The 24767-nt window shown below is 45.2% G+C and overlaps 1 protein-coding gene across 1 annotated transcript in view; it reads right to left on the bottom strand.

Annotated features, from left to right (window-relative positions):
* Nucleotides 1–17081: 17081 nt before the first annotated feature.
* The window catches only part of Ube3c (ubiquitin protein ligase E3C), a 102199-nt gene continuing 94513 nt past the window's right edge, over nucleotides 17082–24767 (bottom strand). Inside the window, exon 23 of the mRNA XM_005084197.4 lies at nucleotides 17082–18500. Coding sequence (XP_005084254.1) covers nucleotides 18330–18500 — 171 coding nt within the window. The 3' untranslated portion in view covers nucleotides 17082–18329. The remainder of the gene's footprint in view (nucleotides 18501–24767) is intronic.

Raw genomic sequence — 24767 nt, 5'->3', positions numbered from 1 at the left:
TATATGCCCTTGGCCCTGTCCTGGGATGATCATGCACCATTTCCCACACAGGGGGTGGTCACTGGCTGTGGTTGTCATTCCTTTTCATTCTTGTTTGCTCATTTTGCTGGCCATTAATTAGACCATGTTCTCTTGGTCATGTGATCAACTTGTTCCTACAGTGTGACAAGGTCTCGATGTGAGAAGGTGAGTGTATCACCCATCCACAGTGTGACAAAGTCTCAATGTGAGGATGACTTAAGAAAGTCAAGCCATGCATGTGTATGCATGTTGTATGTGTGCATTTAACTGCATAGCAATTCAAAGGAGTGCTTTTTATCTTTGTAATTACCTAATAATGTGACTAATATGAGTTACCTTGACACCTATGTGTCAGAGGACAGGCACAGGCATCTAATGACAGTGACTGGATGGAGGGTGTGTGCACAGGATGCGGCGACACAGAGTGTGTGCGCAGGATGCCAGGACGCGGCGTGTGTGCAGTATGTCTGCACAGGAGATTTTGGCCCTGAATCCCAAGAGAGTGAGCATTTTCATATAATACAGAGCAATACAGCAAAATATTTTCTTTTAGACTTGTTTCGTGTATGTCCATGTTTTGTCTGCATGTATGTATGTGCACCACACTCATACCTGGCGCCCGTGGAGTTGAGGAGAGGATGTCAGATCCACTAGAACTGGAGTTAGAGATGTTCATGAGCCACCATTCAGTGCTTGGAATCAGGTCCTCTGCACGAACAAGTACTCATAACTGATGGAGTCTTCTCCCCTGCTGCAGACCAAGACATTTGATTTTGGTCCCAGATGAGGTCCCAAAAGAAACTGAAAGCAACTTGTATACATTTATTTCTGTGTGTGCCATGGCATGGCAACAGGTGGAGGTCAGGGAACAACGTTCAGAAGTCAGTTTTCTCCTGCCATCTGAGGCCTGGGGTTTGAACTTGGGTACTTAGGCTTAGTGGCAAGCACATTTACCCTACCAACCATCTTATCAGCTCAGGGAGAGACTTCCAAAAGACACAAATCACAAGATTATACATACAGTGGGAAATGATATAATCATAGAAACTTACTATTTAACCAAGAAGAATATCCTTCATTAACGTGCTATAAATGGTCAAACATGTGATGCTGTCTTCAAAGTTGTGGGTCTGGGGCTGGAGAGATGACTCAGATATTAAGAGCATTGGCTGCTCTTCTACAGGTCATAGGTTCAATTCCCAGCAACCACACGGTGGCTCACAACCGTCTATATTGAGATCTGGTGCCCTCTCTGTCATGCAGGTGTACATGCAGAGAGAACACTGTACATAATAAATAAACCTTTTTTAAAAAGTTGTGTGTCTGGCAAAGTGTGCTTCTGTCCCTTCTACTTCTGGTGGCTCCTCTGTCCTCACCCAGTCCCACCCTCATAGCTCCTCCATAAAATCACTCAGTGTCCACCTGGAGCCTCCTTTTCTCTCCTTATGTGGTCTCATCTTGCCAGGATGTCAATCTCCATCCACTGTTGGATGCCCTCCTCTGAGTCTGATGGTCTGATACTGCCCTGCCCGCCTCAAACCTTCTCTCAGGTTTGAAAACCCTGGAGCCAGAAAAGTGAACTAGGAGAGTGGACAGTGACTTCTCAAGGCTGACTAGTGGAAGGCAAGAGGGTAACCAGCGGCCATTGTAAAGTGGAGCATAGGAAGCGATTGGTAATGTCTTACAAAACTAAGCTTAGACTGAGAGTGGTGGCTACACCTTTCATCTCAGCACTCAATAGGCAGAGGCAGGCAGATCTCTGCGAGGGTGAGGCCAGCTTGGTCTACAGAGCAAGTTCCAGGACAGCCAGAGCTACATAGTGAGACGCGCCTTGAAACAAAATAAAAAAATCTAGACATATGATCAGGAGACCGATTAGAGCATTTGTCCAATATTATTAAAGTGAGAAAACATGCTTGGTTGTGTATAGCAGTTTAATATGCCAGGGAAAGAAACTGGAAACCTGTCCTTTTATAAGCAAAAGACTCAGCAAACTCTGGCATATCCACACAGTGACATATTAATCAGAAATAAGGGTTGGACTGCTGGTACGAAAACAACCTGGAGGAACCTGCAGGGCACTGAGCTTAGTAAGGAATCAGCCTCAAAGGCTACCTACAGTCAGGTTGGGAAATATTATGGGGAAAATTTTTCAGGTGACTTCAGCATTTGCATATGCAAACCTGCATGGTCAGGTCCTACCACATACCTGGGTTGCACACCTGCCCAGCATATCACTCTAAGTACCTGTGGCACAATAGTGTGTGTGTGTGTGTGTGTGTGTGAGAGAGAGAGAGAGAGAGAGAGAGAGAGAGAGAGAGACAGAGAGAGAGGGAAGGAGAGAGAGAGAGACAGACAGAGGGAGACGAGAGACAGAGACAGAGAGAATGCATCTAAGTAAAGGGTACAATAAACATCAGTGATAGGAATTCTCTGGGTCTGTTATTGTACACTATGTGCGGTTCATCACTGTGGCATGCATGACTGTGAGAGTTAACTGAAGTTATGGAAAGGGGCTAGTGTCATACAGAGTGGCTTGGTGACAGGATGGGCACAACCAGGAAGAGAAAGCTCTTTTCTCATGCTGGAAGACTAGATTGATTAGATAAAGCATAAATATATTTTCAGATACAATTGCAGTCAAAACACTACTCTCCGTTTTCACACAAATGCATGTCTGAAAACTCTGAGAACTAAGTAACCCAGGTCTAGTTAAGGGACACAGCAGCGTCCGTCTCCTCTGCCCCACCCACGCATGCCTGTGTGAGTGTGCCGCAAGCCAGCCTCATGTGTCCTTCCTCAGGATGCGTGTTCCTCAGGAGACATCCATGTTGGTTTTTTGTTTGTGTTTGTTTTTGTTGTTTGGTTGGGTTTTTTGTTTGTTGAGGTGTTTTCTGTTTTTGTTTTTTAGACAGGGTTTCTCTGTGTAACAGTCCTGCCTGTCCTGGAACTCACTTTTGTAGGCCAGGCTGGCCTTGAACTAAGAGAGATCTGCCTGCGTCTGCCTCCTGAGAGCTAGGATTGAAGGAGTGTGCCACCTTTGCCTGGCAGTTTTTTATTTTTTAATAGAGGGCTCTATTGGGATATGGGGGTGGCAAATCAGGGCATATGACCAGGCCCCAGGTGTCTGCCCATCTCCACTTTCCTAATGCTGGGATTACAAGTGTGCACCACCACACCTAGCTTCAATATGGGTGCTGGGTAAAGAACACGGGTCCTTATGCATGCACAGCCAACACTACTGACTCAGCAGCTATCTCCACAGGCCTGTTTCCTCCTGTTGGGGTTGTACTATAGGCACAGAATAGGATTTCAGTACTGGGAAGGGTACCAGGACTCTTTATATTCTTTTTGGTATGTACTTATGGTGAGTCTACAATCACACCAAATGTAAAGATAAAACATTTAAAACACTACTACTATTTTCTACTTTTGAAAATAATTCAAGACCATTATCCAGAAGTCATTTGGTTATGGGTAGCAGAAGTTAATTCAACTTAATGTGTGCTAAGTGGTGACAGGGTTGTGGTACTCAGCATCTGGGACCTTAAAGACAACTAGGCTTAGGTGGGGCTGAGGTAGTTGTATTACTCAGAATTGACTAAGGAAGCAGGACTGACAGAATGAACACACACACACACACACACACACACACACACACACCTGCACACATGGGATTCATTAGACTGGCTTATAGGATGCAGTCCAGGTAATGGCTGTCTCATGATGGAAAGGCCAAGAATCTCACACCTCTTCAGTGCATGAGGCTAATGTCTCAATAGTCCCAATCTGACACTGGAGTCCTGGAAGATTCTCGGACTGCTGCTGGTCTTCAGTCTATGTTGGAGTGCCCAAAAGTAGGTTCTGATACAGATGAAGGAATGCCTCAGCAACAGGAGAGATGCAGCTGCCAGGCAGGTGAAGGCATACAGGCACAAAGCAGTCTTCTTCCACGTCTTCTTATCTGGGAGATGCCACCAGAAGGTGCTGCCAGGTTTAGGATGATGGGTCTTTGTGCTTCAGATAATGTGATCAGGAACACTCTCACAAGAGTGCCTAGCAGTTTGGGTTTTAGTTGATTCCAGATGTATTAAAATTGTCAACCAGCCGGGCGTTGGTGGCGCACGCTTTTAATCCCAGCACTTGGGAGGCAGAGGCAGGCGGATCTCTGTGAGTTCGAGACCAGCCTGGTCTACAAGAGCTAGTTCCAGGACAGCCTCCAAAGCCACAGAGAAACCCTGCCTCGAAAAACCAAAAAAAAAAAAAATTGACAACCAAGATTAGCCATCACAGTGGACTCTGAGTTGAGTCTCCTATTTTTCCCCAGCCAAACTGCCTTTCTTTTCTTTGATTGTGAGATTGATTTGCCAAAACTGACAGAGATCCACAGTCCTGCTGAGGGTCTAGGATGTGACCTCTGGTTGGCCTAGTTGACCTTTGGTTTTAATCCAGTCAATTATGGGCACTTGGCAGAAATGTAGATCCTGGGCTACACTGTGATTTCGGGGTGGTTCTCAGAGAAAATAAGGAGGTGTGTGTTGACCACACACTATCAAAGTGGTTATTATAGGCAAGTATCAAAATACAGAAGACAACAAAAGTGAGCTGGATCCCAAATAGTTGTGCATTCATCAGGGTCCCAGCACCCATAATTTAGGTCATTTAAGTAATTTGAGGAAAGATCAATACTGAACTGCTTACAAGGGTGAGGGTAGGGAGGGTGAGGTAGGACCTGGAGTTTGTGACATCAAGATGCCTTTTCAAGCTTGCCTTAAGTAAGACAAAGAGTTGGCAGCAGGGATGGGGGTGGAAGCCACCAGGCTTCAAAGGCATGAAAAACCCAATCGGGCCAAGGCTACCCACCAGGAAGGCATGGGGGCAATAGGTCCCCAACTCCACTGACTCTCCCCAGTCAAGTTTCTGGCGTGGTTTCCACTGGTCCAAGTAACCACAGGCTAGAAGTCAGGGTGACTATTGGTTAGCCCACGGCACAGTACCGCAGATGTGTAACAAGCAGGCAGGAGGCAGAGAGCAGACCTGCAGAGCTGAACAGAAGAGACTCTGCACATGTGGGTGCCCCCAGATACCACAAGGTCTCAGATTTAGTTTCAGTTTCATGCATACGTTCCCACTACTCTAGTAGGTATCTGTACTCAGCAATGAACATTCTATTGTGGGCTGTGGTGGTAAGTGATTATCTTACTACGCAGGGAGGTTATGTCTGCCTTATATTTCTGTTTCTGATTGTTTGTTGTTGCTTATGTGCATTGGTATTTTGCCTGCATGTATATCTGTATGAAGACATTAACTCACTGAAACTGGATTCTAGACAGTTGTGAGCTGCCATGTGGCTGCTGGGAGTTGAGCCTCGGTCCTCTGGAAAAGCAGCCAGTGCTCTTAACTGCTGAGCCATCTCCCCAGCCCCATTGTGTCTGGTACTTATTCAGGGGCCTTGGCTTTGGGAGTGGGTTTCCCTAGACCAGTTACACACACTCTTCATCGTGCTCAGCTCCTGCCCTTGCTGGCTCTCTGTGAGGCCCTGCTAGACTTAGTCAGCTGCATTCCTTGTTCTATGGCCCCAGATCCCAGCAGTGTCTACATCAGAAAAAGGACTCAAGCAGCATTTACAGACAAAGAGAATAAATAAATTAATGATGGAAGAAAAGCCAGTATTAGCACTATCATGAATTTTCCTCCTATTTAATGACGGTCCAATGCAGTGAATAACTTTCCAGAACACATCCATCCTGCCTGGTGTTGAGCTTCTAGCTTCATGGGAAAAGGTTGAGTTTCACACTGACAGACTTGGCTTTGACTGTTAGCCCAGTGTTTCCCATGTTTCAAGATCGAGACATTTGGCCATGCTGCATTATCAGTTTGCTTTGTCCAGAATGGGGACAAGGAATCTGAAAGGTTTTACCCAGCGCTTTTGCCCTCACAGCTCTGCAGTTACTGCTCTCCTCCTTCGGCAGCTGTGTCTGAGACTGAGGCAGTTGCATAGAGGTGGATGGGTATCACAGCCTCCATCAAGGCACTTCTGAGTCTACGATGGTAGGAAACCCAAGGAAGCACGGAGCTGGGACATGACCAAGGACTCCCTTTGCCAAGGCAAACATGTTTGGCAGCTCCATTGAATTATCCAGGTACTTTGTTCAGTATTTAACAAATCCATCCTTGAAAAAGCCTTGATTCACCTGGAAGAATTGTATCCCGTGAAGTATTTCTCTCTCTTCTGTAGTTTTTAGAAAGGTTTTATTTTTATTTATGTGTATTATGTGTGCACCTCTTTGTGAGTATGGAAACAGTTGTGGGGGTAATTAGAGGCCAGAAGATACTGTCTGATCTCTGGGGTGGATACTGGGACCCAAACTCTGGTTTTCTGGAAGAGTAGGAAGTGTTCTTAACTGTTAAGCCATCTATCCAGCTTTCCTCCCTGCTTTAAAGGCAGGGACTCATGTAGCACAGGCTAGCCTCAACTCACTATGTAGCCAAGGATGACCATGAACTTCTGTTCCTCATGTTTCCGTCTCCACAGTGTCGAGATGACAGGCGTGCACCAGTGTGCTCAGTTTACACCACGATGGGGAGCTGACCCCTGGGTACTGTGTATACTGGGCAATCGTTCCAAAGACTGAGACACACCCCAGCTGGGGTTTTATATTTAAAGCTTAACTATCATGCTAGCAAAGTGAAGATGTGCTCCTAGCCTAAAGTGAGGAGGTGGGGTGCTTTTGCTGGTTTTATGGTGACCAATAGTGGATTATGAAGACCCCCTTCTTCATTAATTGTCCCTTCTCTCCTTCCCATCTCAAGTTGAATTCAAGGTCTCTAAGGGAGAGGTCTTTCCTGTTGGTGCTGCTCCAGGTATGCATGGCATGTGCCAGGGTCCGGTCTTCCAGACAGGAGCAGACCTCTGGCTCCCCTTCTCCTGGCTCCATGTCCTCTTGTAAGATGGTTTGGCTGTGCCGTGTGTGCTGCTGCTATCTCCTTTGTTTTGGGCCCTGTGTACTTCAGGCCTCTGCTAGGTTGGAAGTCAGAGGGCGGTCAGGTGGGCTTCCCTGCCATTCCGTGACTTCTACAGTGTCAGCTCAAGTGGTGGAGGCAAATGCTTCCTTTCCTTCTCTCCTATGTCCTGTCTCCTAAGGGAATCAGAGGTTTTCAGCGCGAGCATAGCACTCAGGAGGATTGGCCTCATATTTCCTTTACCTCTTCTGTTCTCCCCACCTGGTCACTGGCTCACATGGCTGAATTCTAGACTGTGACAGTCAAACCCTGCCCCCTCTAAAGCTTCCGTTCCACACCCATACCAGCTGCTGCTTTTGTCTTCATAGCTCCTGTATTCTATATCCCCGCCCTGCTTAAGAGGCTGCGGATCCCGTTAGCATATAAGCCCCTTCTCCCGATACCCCCACTGTTAATTCTGACCCCACTCACCTAGCTTTCATTATAACTGCTCCTGGTGACCCCCTGTGGCCCTGTCTTCTTTCTCTGTCTGGAAGAATACCAGCAAAATTCAATCCTAAACATCCTTCCAGGAGGCAGGGTGCTGGGTAGAGCTAGAGACGCCCCTTCCAAGTCAATCTCCTCTGGCATCCATGGTCTAAGTGGCTGTCATGATCACCCCAGAGTTCTTCTGGCTCTCTAAATAGCCTCCTCCATAGCTGCTGCCTTACCCTGCCCCCATGCCCAGGTCTCATCTGTGACAGACCCTCTATCAAAGAGAACCCATTGCCTTCGCCTCCACTCCACCACAGGGCATTGCTGTGGTCACACACTTCTTGTTAGTGCCTGTAGGCCCTGCTCCACATGAAGCCAGCCACTCTCCTGGCATGCAAAGTCCCAGCCTGCATTCACCCAGGGCCTCCCTCTAGTGGCCCAGCCTGCCTTTGGTCCAGCAGTGTCAGCCCCTCTTAGATGTTCTCTGCTCAGCTGTCTTTCTTAGACACACACCAGCACCTCAAAACTTTTAATCCTAACTTTGACCCTCTGCCCCACTCTACTTCCGAGATTCAGGGGAAAAGCTATCCATATTTGTTGGTTTAATTCTTCCTCTGCGTGCTTTGGACTTACTCGGTTTCTTCGGATACATTCTTTCTCGGGGGACTATATGGGTTGGAGTGTCCCTCCAAGATGCATGTCCACCAACACCTTAGAAGCAGAGCCTACTGTATCCACACGGGCGTAATCCATGGCTGCTGAGGGAGGTGACTTGGGTACAGACAGACACAGGGAAGAATGCTAGGTGACAATAAGGCAGAGAGCTGTAGCCTCCAGCCCAGGAATTCAGTGCTGCGGAGGATTGGCCAGAAGCTAGAGAGGCCAGGAAGGGTTCAGAGGGAGCATGATCCCCTGGCACTGCACTTTGGACATCTGGCCTCCAGAACAGAGGGAACACCTGTCGTCTCTTTAGAGCAAGCTGGCTTGTTCAGCAGGCCTGGGAGACAGCACAGTAGACCTTGACTTGCTCTACTGCCCCTGATTTGTTGCTTTTAAGGATGGGTCGCTCCAGTCCACTGCTGACAGCTTCCAAATCTCCCACTGCTGTCCATAAACCTTCCCTACTCACTAAATAAAACCCAGGACTCTGCTCAGCCAGAACAAGACTCACCCCTTAGTCATACCATGGCCAGTGCTAGAACGTTCTTCTAGGTCCCCCCACCCCCTCACTTCCTGAATCCTGGAGTCTGCTCTTACCCCTGTCTCCACAGCACATCCCCTGCACCAGCTCTGCGATGTGCTACAGCGGAAACCAGACTGGGTCTCCTAATTTACTTTGGTTATGGTGGACCCTGCACTGCTATGTCCTGCCTCCAGGGCTACCAGGCAGACTTTCCCCCTGTCATTTCCCTGGGCCTCCCTGGCCTTGGGGCTGGTGTCCATGCTCTTTGTTCTGCTTCCAGAGTTTCCCTTCTCCACTGCAGGCTCCTCCCTCATCACTCTGTCTCTTTAAACGGGTCCCTTCCTGTCTGCAGAGCTCAGCAGCCCTCCATGCTGTGCAGCTGCTCATTTTCTTCAGCGCCTCAGCTACATCAAAAGAACTTTTACTTGTCTATTTGCCATATCTCAGTTCCTCTTCTCGAATGTTCTTCCTCATGGCATCTCCACCCTGTAGAAGAGGGCCTGGGTACCAACAGCCAGAACGTGCTCAATAATTCATCTCTCCACTAATGGACACAGCTTGGAGCCCACTAGAAATACACAGAGTGGAGCCAGACTTACCCTTAAGTACATGGGCAGGTCTACTCAAATAGGAAAGAAAACATAATGACCCACACCTCTGGCTTCTCCTGACCTTGGCTTTGAAAATAACGTATCCTTTTAGAGTTCCATGGCTGCAGTAGGTCTCGGGGCTATGAACAGTCAAGGGCTTGACCCCTGTGCATGATGGCCAATCACTCATAGTAGGCCAGCCACACCTCTTCACCAGCATCTTAAAGCTGGACACAGAACTCAACAACAAAATTGTACCCAGCCTGCAATCCACAACCCTGGAGAAGCTAGAACCCTCTTTCAGAAACAGATGGATGCAGATGCAGAAATCCACAAACTTCTGGAGTACAATGGAGATGAGGGAGGAGTGATAATATGAACAAACGTCCTTTTAAAACTATACATTTATTACATAAAATGTCTATCATATATTTATGTTATCTCACCAAGTACAATTAGTGCTATCAATATGCACATGGGTTTAGGACAATCCTGTGGGGGTTAGGGCACCTATCAGTAGCCACTCCCCAATGAAAATAACTCTTCCTTCCCAACAGCCATCAACTATCAATACCTCCTCAATGAGGTGTGGGGCGTAGAAACTCCTCTCTTCTCCACGTTGGAATTTTAACTGGCTGGATCTTGTGAAGATTTTGTTTAGGTAAGCACAATTACTGTGAGTTCATGTATGCAATAACCATGTCATGAGCAATAGACAGCATTTCACAGCCCTCTTCCCCATCCTCTGGTTCTCATATTCTTTCTGTCCCCTCCTCTAAGATGTTCCTTTTGTGTGTGTGTATGTGTGATATAAGATGTTCCATCTAAGGCTGTGCATTCAAAATCACTTATTCTCAACACTTGAAGCAGTACTGTGTCTCTGGATTAACCACAAGCTTCTCTGACCACAATTGAGAGAAGCACACACCTATATATATAAGCAGATATGTTTAGAAGCCAGTTTGATATAGTTGGTTGTTTTTACCCTTTGGCTGTTTGGGGGGGGCCACCACCCAGCTGCCAAATAAACACATGGAGGCTTACTTATTCCTTCTTATGAATGCCTGGCCTTAGCTTGACTTATTTCTAGCCAGCTTTTCTTAACTTAAATTATCCCATCTACCTTTGCCTCTGGGCTTTTATCTTTATTTCTGTATATCCTTTCTTTACTTCTTACTCTGGGGCTTGTCCACCTGTGTGACTGGCCCCTGGTGTCCTCACTCCTCCTTTTCTCGTACCTCCATCCCTCTTCCCAGATTTCTCCTCCTGTTTGTTCTCTCTGCCTGTCTTTTTTCCTACCTTGCTACTGGCAGTTCAGCTCTTTATCAGACCAATTAGGTGTTTTAGATGGGCAAAACAAAACAGCTTCACAGAGTTAAACAAATGCAACATAAAAGATTGCAACAAATATTCCACAGCATAAATGAATGTAACACATCTTAAAATAATATTCCACTATAGTTTGACAACATGACCTTTTAGAAAAAAATATCAATAGGTTCTCCCCTTTGGCCTATGATTTCCCTAGCCATGGGGTTTAACCATGTTTACAGTACCAGGTATGAATTCCTTCCTGTGGAACAAACCTCAAATACAAAATGAAGATTAGAGACGTCTCTCACTGATGAACATAGATGCTAACATTCTCAATAAAATACTGGTAAACCAAACGCAAAGATGTATCAAAAAGACCACCCATCATGACTGAGTTTATTTATTCCAGAGATGCAGGGATGGTTCAACGTATGTAAATCAATAAATGCTATCCCTAACATACATAGATTCAAAGACAGAAACCATCTCTTTAGATAAAGGGAAATAGTTGACAAAATCCAACCTCCCTCATGGTAACCGCCATGGAGAGGCTAGAAATAGGACCCTTCCTCAACATAATCAAGACTGTCTACAACAAGCATGTATCCAACATCGCATGAAATGGAGAAAAATTCAAGATCACTCCTAAGACCAGGAACAAGACAAAGGGGTTCACTCTCTCCACTTATATTCAATACATGCTTGGGCTCAGACAGAGCAGTAAGACAAGACGAGGAAGCAAGATGGACACAATAGGAAAAGAAGCCATAATGTCCCTATTTGCATATGATGTGATTCTGTTCATGACCCCCTAGAGCAGTGGTTCTCAACCTTCCTAATGCTGTGACCCTTTAGTACAGTTTCTCGTGTTCTGGTGACGCCCAATCATGAAGTTATTTTCATTGTCAATTCATAACTCTAGTCTTGAAATTGTTATGAATTGTAATGCAAGTATCTGAAATGCAGGATGGCCTTAGGTGACCCTGTGAAAGGATTGTTTGACCCCTTCAAAGGGGTCACAACCAACAGAACCACTATCCTCAATACTCCAGATCTATTAGAACTGATACATACTTTCAGCAAAGAGGCAAAATACAAAGTGAACATACAAAAGCTAGTAGCAGGTTTCCTATATACCAAAGAAAAATATTCCATGAAAGAGGCAGGGAAATAATCCCATCACAATAGCACCCACCCCCCAATACCAGGCACTAAACCTTACTGAGGAAATGAAAGACTTCTACCGTGAAAACTTTAAGATACCACTGGAAAAAGAAAAGACACCTGTCTTAGTGTTTCTATTGCTGTGATAAAATATGACGACCAATAAACACCTCGAGGAGGAAATGGTTTTTATTTCATTTTATAATGCACAGCACTCTCCATCACTGAGGGAAGTCAATGCAGGAGCCTGGAGACAAGAACTGAAGCAGAGATTATGGAGAACACTGCCTGCTGGGTGGTTCCCCACGGCCTGCTCAGCCTGCCTTCTTACTACCATTCAGGAACACCTGCACAGAGGGGCACCACCCCATAGTGGGCTGGCCTTCATAACTACTCAAGAAAATGCCCTGTAGACTCGCCCACAGGCCAATCTTGTGAAGGCTTTTTTTAGAAGATTCCCTTTTCCCAGGGATGTCTAGGCACCAACTCCATGCTCATGGAATGGAAGAATCAGTATTGTGAAAATAGCCCTCCCACCAGAAGCAGTCTACAGGTTCAGGACACTCCTAATCAAGATTCTAGGGGCATTCTTCACAGACATAGAAAAATAATCTAAAAATGTATTGAAGACATAACAGACCAGGGAGAGTCAGTGCAGCTTACTCAGCATTTACAGGCCTCTGTATCCACACTGTGACATGCTTGTCAGTCACATAAGATGGACTGTGATTTGTGATCCTCCCTTGCCATATGTGATTTTTTTTCTTTTTGAGTTTCATTAACCTGCCTCCTTTTCAACGGGGCTGATGTTGGAAAAAGATTACCATACACGGGATAGGGGTGATGTGGGTTAATTTTATTAGGGAGAAACCACTTACATGAGGAACAATAACCTCAGCTGCCCTCTGAGATGGGGGAGAGAGAGAGAGAGAGAGAGAGATAGAGAGAGAGAGAGAGAGAGAGAGAGAGAGAGAGAGAGAGAGAGAGAGAGAGAGAGAGAGAGAGAGAGAGAGAGCTTGCCTCTTCTCAGGCCTATATCCCACATGCCCAGTCAGTGTCACAGGTACCTGGAAAGATCTTTCCCTACAATTCCCCTTTTAGTCTAAAGAAAAGATTTAGACTCGATACAAAACTATATACAAAGATGGCAAAATTCAAGTGTGCGCTAGGAGAAGGAAAAATACCCCTCAAGAACTATAGCTGGTAAAAACAACAAAAGCAAATGACAATAACTACATATCCAGTCCTAGGGTAAAGGCATAACAGAGATTACTACAAAGCTGTACTAAGCTGGAAGGTTTAAGTCTTGTACCTAGTATTTCTATCTAGGAAGAGAGAGAATAATAATTGTGACAGTCTAATCTTCAACCTCATCAAAGACCTGAGAAGGAAGACAACAATAGTAGGCCAGGCAGGAAGTGCAGGTGAGCAACTTCCAAATGACAGAAACAGCAGGCTACCTGGACAGTCACTCAAAGTCTCACAGCTGTGTAGGGCAACCTCAGCTAAGGCCTAGAGTATCAGACTGACCAACACAGAAGCAGCGAGGTAGAAAGGCTGTCTTACCCTGACTTGGCAAGGTTCAGCACTCTTCTAATTTATCTCCTGCAAGCATAGTAAGACAGCGTGTCCAAAGTCAGTGGTCAAAGTGGGGGTAGTTCTTTGCCCAAGAGGCCATTAGCCAAGGAGAGAGTGGACTCCAGAAGGAAGGAGTGACATCAGTGCCTAACATTTTCTCAGGAACAGCTTGATGCTGTCAGGAGCAATCGTGCCTCATGTCAACAGAGTACTAACATTAAGACATTTAATGCCATTTTCTTCAGGCCTATGAAGTGTTTGATGATCAAAATCTATGTCTGACTAAACTCATAGATATAAGTATGACAAAATGTAATATACAAATTATCCAAGAAAGGAATACAACTTGATCATACATAAGTTACATCATAGGAGAATCTGTAACAATGTAAGTTGTCTATAGCTAATAATTAACTAAGGTAAATCACAAGAAGATATAATAATCTACCTACATCTCATCCTAACCATACCTTGCCCATCCATACCCTAAACTTATCAAAAAGATGACCTGATGTTGGAAACCTTTACATAATTTTACTTTCATTTCTGCTAGAGAATCTCTGGATATCTACATGTAACTCACTAACACTGATTAATCCAATATGTGTCAGGAAGTGCAGCTTCCAGCCACAGTGAGATGTTCCATTGCCCCGCCACCAGGGCCAAGATTTGAAAACTGACAATGCTGACAGGTGGGAGGAGCATGAGGGCCAGCAGGAGTCCAAACACATGCCACTGGTAGAGGAAGAGTGCTAGCATTTTAGAACTTTTTGAGCACCTTGTGCTAACTACCTCTATGCTGTTTTCTGCTCCTAAGTGTATGTTCATGAAAGTTCAGAAGTGAAAACACCACACGTGTTCATCGCCAGATAGATGGGTAAATCTATCACACCTCAGTAAATGAAAGAATATCCAAAACCTGATGATGTGTGCTATCTTATAAGAAGCCTTAGGAATGGTGAAACCTACTGTTGAGAGTGTAGACTAAGGATATCTGTGGAGGGGGTTCCCTGAAGTTACTCAGGTATAACCAAGTGTAAAGAGAAGCCTTCCTGCCAGCCTGGTTCCAGAGCCACATCAGTCCCAAATAAACACACAGGAGGTTACATTAATTATGAAACTGTTGGCCTTACTTGTTTCTTACTGGATAGCTCTGACTAAAGTATGCATCCCATAATTTCTAATCTAAGTATTTCTCTTACCGGAGAGGTTTCAGGGCATCTTGACTCCCTGTGTGTCTCCTTCCCAGAGTCCTCCTGGACTCCTAGTCCTACCTATCTTGGTTCCCTATTGGCCAACAGTGCTTTACTGACATATACACAGGACTTCCCCAACAACCAAGTAAGAAATTTATCAAGCTGGGCGTTGCTGGCACACGGCTTTAATCCCAGCACTTGGGGGGGGGGGGAGATTGCCATGGTTGTGGTATCTCATGACAGCAACAGAAACCCTAACTAAGACAGCTACCGTCAAAAATACACATGGTGAATATGTGTGATTTCTGATAGATGAAAATCAGTAAGTTCCTCAAAAGACCAAAAATGGAACCACCATATGATCCAGCTATATCACCCTACATTCATCTCTGAAGAAAGCACATCAGCACACAACAGAGAAACCCTGTCTCGAAAAACAAAACAAAGATGCTGAGGTACAAACACAGGCTCTCACTCATGTGAGACAGGTGCTCTACCACTGTGGCCTGCCCTTGCCTCTTGGCTGAAATGAAGAAGTGAAGAACTCTTCCTTTTCCTCCCACTGTTGATTTACTAACTGGACTGACAGCAACACTGTTGTACTTGTGGGAACAGAGACACTTAATGAGAGGGACACTGTTAGTCGTTGGAATATGATATTTATCATAAAGTTTACTATCTTATCTGGGTTCAGCCTGTGGTGTCCTAAACAATTTTCTTTTCTTTTTTTCTGAGACAGTCTCCCTGGGTAGCTTTGGAGCCTGTCCTGGAACTTTCTCTGTAGACTAGGCTGGCCTCAAACTCACAGAGATCCATTTACCTCTGCCTCTTGAGTGCTGGGATTAAAGGTGTGCACCACCACTGCTGGCTCTCTCCCTCCCTCTCTCCATCCATCCATCATTTTTTTGGACAGGGTTTCTCTGTGAAACCCTGGCTGTCCAGGGTTCTATAAAACCAGGCTGACCTCAAACTCAGAGATCCACCTGCCTCTGTGTCCTGAATGTTGGGATTCAAGTTGTTCAGGGATTCAAGTTGTTCATCAACATCTGCCTGAAGACACAAAGCACTTTCTCACAGTAGTAACAGACTATTCTTGAATCACAGACAACCATTACAGAGTAACAATGTTACAGAAAGTTTGAAATGTGACAACTGCTAAACATGCAATAGACATCAAGAGTGCACATTCATGGACTTGCTATGTGCAGCTTGTAGGAAGCCCCTGTGGTGTGCACTCAGTATATGTACGCCAGTACCTAGAGTCACCCAACCCTCAGGTCTCTGGGACAGAGGCTTCCGTGTGATCAGTGGTCTTCTGCACTGGATCTCTGGGTCCTCAGTCTGTTTAGGTTACTATCAAACACCAGAACTTGAGGATGTGCTTGAAAGATCAGGTAGGGTCCTTCTCCCCTCACCTCCCAGACAGTTCCTGGTTGTTCTGGAACTCAGCTTTGTGGAGCAGGCTGGCCTCGAACTCTGAAATCTGCCTGTCTGTGACTCGTGAGTGCTAGCATTAAAGGTGTGCACCACAACCACCACCCAGCTTTCTTAATTTTCATTTGAATAATTATAAAGTTTTTAAATTTTTATTTATTTTTATTTTATGTACATTGGTGTTTTGCCTGCATGTATGTCAGGTGCCAGATGGTGCCAGAACTTGGAGTTACAGACAGTTGTCGGCTGTCATGTGGGTCCTGGAAATAGAACCCAGGTCCTCTAGAAGAGCAGCCAGTGCTCTTAACCACGGTGCCATCTCTCCAGCCCTGAGTAATTATAAAGCTTTAAGCTTATGCTGTTTTCAGGAAACTTCTGCAAGGATTAACTCCACAACAAGCACTCTTGAGCATGCACACAGATGCCAGTATCTCAGTGAACTACAGTCAGCTGGGTGACTCTATGTACCTGTGCCTACTCAGTGACAGCACACACCTGGTACATTTGATTTCGTGGGAGAACATTTATGTGGTGAGCCCACAGACACCAAAGCCAAGTTCTCTGAGCATGTAACAGGCCATGGGAAACACCTATGAAAACCAACCACCAGTCCCATGTTTAAGTCTCACAAATATGTCACCCAAAGTAAACAAAATAGAACCAAACACAAAGGCACCTAGAACAATGAGGACATGAGAATCTTCCTTTAGGAAGATTTTTTTTCCCCTCAGCAATTTAATATAAGTTCCACTAAGAAATGGGACCTGAGCTCCTCACTCTAGGAGGAGTGGCCCCAAATGGCTGAATGCAAGGGACCACAGGCTGAGTGGCTTTCTACAGTGCACACATGCGACTTGTTTACTACAGCAGAAAACAACTGACCAGTGACCTGGGGTAGCACTCCAACAGTCTTGGGGGAAAAGATTTAATGTCAATATTCACCCATTAGGATATACAAATAAATAAATAAGCTCAGAAGAACAGACAGAAAGAAACACAAATATGTAAACTGCCAATTTATCTCCAGTCTCAGATACTTCACTTCTAAAATACTAATACACAAATTAACTAATAAAAAGATATAGGACACTCAACATAAATATCCCAAACAAAAAATAAAATCAAGGATAAATGCTATTTCTTCCTATGTATCAAGACTACAAATAGCATTTAAACACTTTATTATTCAAATTAAGAAATTATACATTTTGTCTGATAATGGTCATTGTCTTAAAAGAGTCATTCAGTTTTCCCACATTTAAAGGTATATTGCTAATTCTGGCCACCTAACCAAACAGCACAATGAGCCTCAAGGCACAAAGACCCTGGACTTGGCAGATGCGGAGTCTGGAGTCCTCACCAGCTCCATGCTGGTCCTTGCATGCTGGCCTCCTAGATGCTTCCCTGCTTCTTGTCTGCAGAGGCTGTGGTCATCTGGCAACAAGTGGGACCCTGATAAAGTGCCTAAGTGAGAATCACCTGGCCTGATGCTCTTCCCTGCACACTCCAGGGACGCTGTCTTCTCATCAAACAGCAGCAGGAAGCAGAGGTGCTAAGGCCTGGCAAGTCTCCCCAAGATGCCCAAGATGATGGGCAGTACTGCCGGGCCAGGAGGGCGCGTGGATCACGGAGAGACGCAGCCCACCACTTTGGTTCAAATGACTTTAATAAAAGCTGCAGTGCTCATATCCCCCAGTCGCCAACTCACTGCAGGTGACATAGTACCTCTGGAAGCACAGCGACGACCCTCCTCCTCCGCCTCTCAGAAAGCTCTCCAGGTACAAAGCAGAGACAGGAAAAGAGCAACGAGGGCAGCAGCCACCTCACACCCACACAGCCATGTCCAAACCTCATGATGCAGGTCAGTAGGAGTCTGAAGACGAGCATGCGAGTCCCACCTGGGGGACATGGCTTAAAAAGCACAAATACAATAGTACTAGCGTTATTCATTTTCCAAACCTAATCACTTTGGGAAAAGGCAGCAGGAAAATTGCCTTCAGTTTTTACAATTAGGCTTGTAAACAATCAACCACATGAGAAGCAGTGGCTCAGGGCTCTGCGTATCAGCCCCAGATTCAGGTGCCTGACCCAGAGGGAATATGAACTGGGTCAGCAAGGCCAAAGCTTCATCTTTGGTTAATTTCACTGAGTTGCCACTAGTCTAAAACCTGTGCTCTTCTTGGCAAAATGACTAAACCAGCCACATGGCACATAACAATGGTTAAGTTATGTGAAAAGCAATGTCCATCTATGTAAGTGACTGTTCACAATAAAATTATCTTAAAAAAAAAATCAAAAGGGAGGAATGCCAGAAAGAAGGCCTGATGAGAGCCGCGGGTCCCGCCTGAGTGCTCTCGGGGGTCTGGCAGGTGCTGGCTGCCTCTGGGTCAGATCAAGTTCCCTAGGCTCAAATCAGCTAAGCTCAAAGCCAGCAGCACACTCGATGGCATAAAGCAGCTTGCTTCGCAGCAAGTCTTCATCATAAAATTCTGGGAGCTTCAGCAGGTTCATGCAGGTGCTGGCTGTAGGTAGACGCTCAAGGTCCGAGCCTCCATTATGAATGCAAAACGCAGGGTATAGCTCCTGGAAGACAGGACACAGGACATGGTTAGAGGGATCTGGCACAGCCTAGAGCCCACCAGAGCTTGCTCTGCCAGAGATATACTGTTGCTCAGGCAGCTGCCTTTCTCAAAAACATTTTTTCTTTCTTTAAAAAAAGGTTTTATTTTAAATTATGTAAATAAGTGCAGGTACCCAGAAGCCAGAAGTGTTGGGATACCCGTGAAGCTCAGACTACAGGCAGTTATAAGCAGCTCCACATGGGTGTTGGGAACTTAACCTGGGTCTTTTACAAGAGCAAAATGGGCTCTTTCTTAACCACTACGCCACCTCTCTAAACCCTTGCCTTTCTTTATGTCAGTTTGTTTGTTTGTCAAGACAGGGTTTCTCTGTGTAGTCCTGGGCATGCTGGAACTCTCTTTGTAGACCAGGCTGGCCTCAAACTCAGAGTTCCACCTGCCTCTGCCTCCCAAGTGCTGGGGTTAAAGGCGTGCCATGTTACTTTGTTTGTTTTTTAAGACAGGGTTTCTCTGTGTAGCTCTTGCTGGCCTCAAACTCAGATATCTACCTGCTCCTGCCTCCTCAATGCTGAGTGCTGGGATTACAGACATGTGCTATCATGTGTGGCTACCTACAGCCCTTAAAGAAGATTATTTTTGTTTTAGGTGTATGAGCATTTGCCTGCATGTATGTTTGCAAACCATATGTGTGCCTGATGGCTAAAGAGGTCAGAGGAGGGCATCAGGTCACTGGAATTGTAGTTACAGACAGTTGTGAGGTACCACGTGGGTATTGTGTAAGAACAGCATTGTGCTTAAGCAGGTATTAATGAGCAATCTCTTCAGCACCCGATACACATCTCTTATCAAGTACTCAGGAAGCTGAGGCAGGACTAGTCCAATGAAACAGAAGCTAGATGAAATACAATCACAATACCATGTCTCTGTTGGACCCTTCCCCCATAGGGATCTGCTGACCAGCTTGTGACTAGGAACTTATCTAGCAAATACTTGTTTCCCTCCTTCCAATAAGGCCTGAATGCAAGTTCCTGTTATCCGCCCATCCTTATTACCGAGGGCCCTGGGAATGTGAGCTTCTGACCTTGGTAGTTTTCCACCATGCCAGGGTATATAATGCTCCCCTCTTGTTAAAATAAGGCATGCTCCTTGCAAGAATGAGCCACTGTCTTTTGTGGTCTTTTCAATACTCAGGCCCTCGCCCGAATCCTTGAGAAGTGTTGTAGCCTGGGTGCTACATGTCTCAAAAACAAAACCACAAACAAGAACAAAGCATTCTCTTTTTATCGCTAATTACAAAATACTGTGTCACTATGAATCTCTCACAAATAATAGGAAGAAAAGGAGAACCAAGCAGCATTACATTCTATATGCAGTTCTGAATACACAAGGGAAGCCAGCTCCTCACACACTCAAAGGAACAAAAATAAAAGCACCACAAACCTCATGGCTGGTTGTGGTTCACACCTTTTATCCTAGGACTCCAGAGGCAGAAGCAGGCAGATCTTTGTGAGTTTGAGGCCAGCCTAGTCTACAGAATGAGTTCCAGGACAGTACACAAAGAAACCCTGTCTTGAAAAGACAAAACAAAAGATAGAAATATGTGATGGCAGGATCAGCAGTTCCTTTGTAAATGGAAAGCTCTAGATAAACTTCATTGTGAGACACCTTTTATCCTGCCTCTATTTCTGGAGACAAGAGTTTCTCTGTGTAGCCCTGGCTGTCCTGGAGATCACTAAGATGCCAGGCTGGCCTCAAACTCAAGAGATCTGTCTGCTTCTGTCTCCTGAGTGCTGGGACTAAAAGTGTGTGCCACCACTGACAGGCAAATGCCATATTTTATTGTTTCTTTCATAATGCTAAGACTCCAGTTTCCTACCTGGAGTCTTAAAAACAAAAAAATGAGCCGGGCGGTGGTGGCGAACGCCTTTAATTCCAGCACTCGGGAGGCAGAGGCAGGCGGATCTCTGTGAACTCGAGGCCAGGCTGGACCGACAGCCTCCAAAACAATACAGAGAAACCCTGTCTCGTAAAACCAAAAAAAGAAAAACATGAAAAACCGAAGTTTTTTATTGAAATCTGAATCAAGGGCATCACTTTATACATGCTTTGGAGCACTCATAGGCACCTCTGAGAAGCCACAAGGTCAATTTTTTTTTTAAGCTCTGATGTCTGACATGACAACTGTAAAAACTAACATGGAACTCTTTTCTTTTTTGGAAGACTGGGTCTTGTTATGTATTATGGAATGGCTTGGAACTACCAGTCCTCAGCCCCACAAAGTTCTGGATTACCAAATAGCTTTTCCTTTTTTTTTTTTTTGAGTTTTGCTGTGTAGCTTTGGAGCCTTTTCTGGTACATGTTCTGTAGACCAGGTTAGTCTCAAACTCAGAGGTCTACCTGCCTCTGAGTGCTGGGAACAGTTCTTTCTTATAACTCACTGTCCCCAAACCCAGCAGTATGGACAGCTGCTTCCTATAAAAAATGAGCTCCTGGTAGTTGTACAGATCCTTCTTCCCCAATTTTCACCTGATTACTGAGATTCTTTATCAACCTACCACTGTACACTTAAAACAAAACAAAACAAACAAAAAAAAAACAGCTTAAGTAAACTGCAATTGGCCTACTTTAGGATTTAGCCATTAAATTTATGATTTAGTAATCTAGTGCATTGCCAGATTTTTGGCACTATCCCCACTACCCAGGTTTGGAACATTTTACACCCTCAATGAGTTCTTCCTTCTGCCTTCAGTCCTGCATCTATCTTTATAGCTGTGCCTTTAGATAGAAGTCACAGCAAGATGTCAATGCTCGTACTTTCTGATTCCTGCTACAGTAATTTGCTTCTTTTAAATTTCTGAGTATCTCCAGCTCATGGTGTCCATTGCCAGATGACTTGGCCTTCTTCTAGGCTGAGCCATCATAACAAATACTATCATCTGTCCTGAGTACACTTCTTTTTTTTTTTTCTTCCTTTAAGACAGGGTTTCTCTGTGGCCTTGGAGGCTGTCCTGGAACTCACTCTTGTGAGACCAGGCTAGTCTCAACTCACAGAGATTCTCCTGCCTCTGCCTCCCAAGTGCTGGAATTAAAGGCATGAGCCACCAGCACCCGGCTCTGGGCACATGTCTTGAGATAAGACCCCAAAACACTCTCAAATGAATCTGCTGATACCTACATAAACTGTCCAGGACACAGAGTTGGAAGGACCTATCTAACCTGGTAATGTAACATAGGCCCCAAATCCCAGCACTCAAGAGACCAAAGCAGCAGAACTAAAGAGTCTGAGGCCAGCCTGGGTAAATAGTGAGTTCAAGGGTAGCCTGAACTATAGAGCCACAGAGCAATATTGTCTCAAAACAAACAAAAAGCAAGCAAAGGGGTTAAGACCATGCTGGTAAAACTCACAGAAAAAGTTGACCTGAGCAAGTGGGAGCTCATCGATCCCAGGCTGACAGCACAGGAACCAACTCAGGTCCCCTGAACGTGGGTATCAATTAGGAGGCCTGGGCAGTCTATGGGGCTTCTAGCAGTGGAACCAGTACTTATCCCTAGTGAATGAATGGGCTTTGGGAGCACATTCCCTATGGAAGGATAGTCTCTCAGTCTAGATACACGGAGGAGGGCCTAGGTCCTGCTCCAAAATGATGTGGTAGACTTTGATGATCCTGGGGAGTGGATGATGGTTGGGATGAGGGGTTGGTGGGGGGCATGGGAGGATAGGAGAGATGAAACTGGAACTGGGATTGGTATATAAAATAAGATAGTTTTTTAATTTAAATAAAAATTTATTTAAAAAACAGAAAGCAAAAACCATGTCCATGCATGCCCTGTATGTCAGTCAGCACACTGGATCCTTACCTAGAAGACAAATTCTTTAAGAGACACCAAGGAGCAAGTGGCATCACTTCACCAAGTCTCAGATACCTGTTACAGGTTAAAATCATGACTGCCTAGCTCCACAAAGCAGTATGAAACAGCTGGTCCCAAGGGCCTACAAATGTCGGTTTCTAACAAGCTCTCTGATGTTGCTAGAGCTGTATACACTGAACAGTCAGACTGTTAGACCCTCCCCCGACAGGGACTCCTGACCAGCTTGTGACTAGGAGCAAGCATATCCTGTTCCCCTTCCAATTAGGCCTGTATGCAAGTTCCTGTTATCCACCCATCCTTATTGCCCAGGGCCCTGGGAACGTGAGCTTCTGACCTTGGTAGTTTTCCACCGTGCCTGCTGACTGGTATATAATGTTCCCCTCTTGTCAAGAATGAGCCACTGTCTTTTGTGATTATTTCAATACTCGGGCCCTCGCCCGAATCCTTGAGAAGTGTCGTAGCCCGAGATCGCTACACCAGACTCTAAACCATGGTGCCAATACACCATGAGCAAATTCCTCTATTGTTAATCATTGAATTGTGATGACTTGCAGAGTATCTCTATTTTAGGGAAATACAAACTAAAATATCCAACAAGAGGGAAAAAGAAATGCCCCCTACCATGTTTTGAAATGACTCAGAACTATAGATAGAGCAAACATGGCCAAATCAGCAATTAAAGTAGGCAAAGAAGTCTCTCTTCCAGTTTTACCACAGCACATGTGTGAGGACGGAGGACAGCCATGGGCGTTCTTGCATCCTATTTTATTTAAATGAGGTCCGTCCTTTTTGTTTGTTTGCTTGTTTTGTTTTTCGAGACAGGGTTTCTCTGTAGCTTTGGAGGCTGTCCGGGAACTCACAGATTCCACCTGTTCCTGCCTCTTGAGTGCTGGGATTAAGGGTGTGTACCACCACCACCTGGCTAGGTCTCTCTTTTGTTCATTAAGTATATTATTTTTTAAAATTCACTCACTCACTCACATTCAGGGTACATACATGTGGAAATCTGAGGACAATCTGTGGGAGTATGTTCTTTCCTTCCTCCATGTGGTTCATAGGGATTGAACTCAGTCAGCCAGACTTAGCAGTAATTTAACTACTGAGTAATTATGCTGGTTCCACCTGTCTATTATGTAGACAGACAGACAGACAGACAGACAGACACACACACACACACACACACACACACACACTCTCTCTCTCTCTCTCTCTGTCTCTCTCTACTGAGCCATCTTTCTCACCATGTAACTGTGGCTACTCCACCTGTCTATTATGTAGACAGACAGACAGACACACACTCTCTCTCTCTCTCTCTACTGAGCCATCTTTCTCACCATGTAACTCTGGCTGGCAGGAAATCCTACTTACCTGCCTCTGCCTCCCAAGTGCTGTGATTAAAGGTGTACACCACCATGTCCATCTAGAATTTGTACTATATTTATTTCTTGTGTGAAAGTAAGGTGTGGAGGTCAGAGGCTAACTTTCAGGAGTTTGTTCTTTTCCTTCCATCACATGGGTTTTGGGGATTGAGCACAGGCTGTGAGCTTTGGCAGCAGGTGCTTTTCTCAATGAGCTATCTCATCGCCCTCCTGGTAGGGTGTCTTGCTGGCTCCACTATGTATATTCTTTAAGTATGAATGTTGCTTCGTTTCATTTTATAGTGAATATAGGAAATATCATTGATTGTCTCTCAGGAAACCCTTTTCACATGTGGTATGTTTTTGTGGGTGGATCTGAGTGTGTATGTGGAAGCAAGAGGTTGGGCGACTTCCTCAATTGCCCTCCACCTGATTTTTAAAAATATATTATGTGTGTGCACGCGCACGTTTGCATGTGGTGTAGTGTATACTGAGGTTAGAGGACAACTTTAAGAAGTATATTTTCTCCTTCCACTTACCTGGGAGCTTCCAGTCTCCATTTTCCAACATACTGTGGGAGTACTGGCATCACCAACGAACAGTACTGAACCAGGATTAGATTCAAGACGTCAAACTGGCAGGGAAAGTGACTTTACCTGCTAAGAAATCTTGCTAGCCCTTCACTCACGATTTTAGGCAGCTCTTCCACTGGACTTCAAGCTTGCTAATTCAGCTTGACTGGCTGGCCAGCAGGCTCCAAGGATTCTACCCTCTCCACTTTTCTAGTGCTGGGATTACAGGTCCAGCATTTTTCAACTGAATACCAGGTATCTGTTTGTTTTGGAGACAGCAGGCTCTGACTGGCTTGAAATTCACTAAGTAGACAGTCTGGCCTCTAACCCAGATATCAATAGTTCTGGCCACCTGAGTGCTGAGATTAAAAGCATGTACCACCTTGCACGGTAAGCACTAAGGAATGAATTTAGATCTTCCTGCTTATATTGCAAGCATTTACTAATTCACCTATTTCCCCAATAACTTTA

Source organism: Mesocricetus auratus, unplaced genomic scaffold (genome assembly GCF_017639785.1).
Source record: "Mesocricetus auratus isolate SY011 unplaced genomic scaffold, BCM_Maur_2.0 Super-Scaffold_100676, whole genome shotgun sequence".
NCBI lineage: Eukaryota > Metazoa > Chordata > Mammalia > Rodentia > Cricetidae > Mesocricetus > Mesocricetus auratus.
This window is presented reverse-complemented; position numbering and strand designations above follow the sequence as displayed.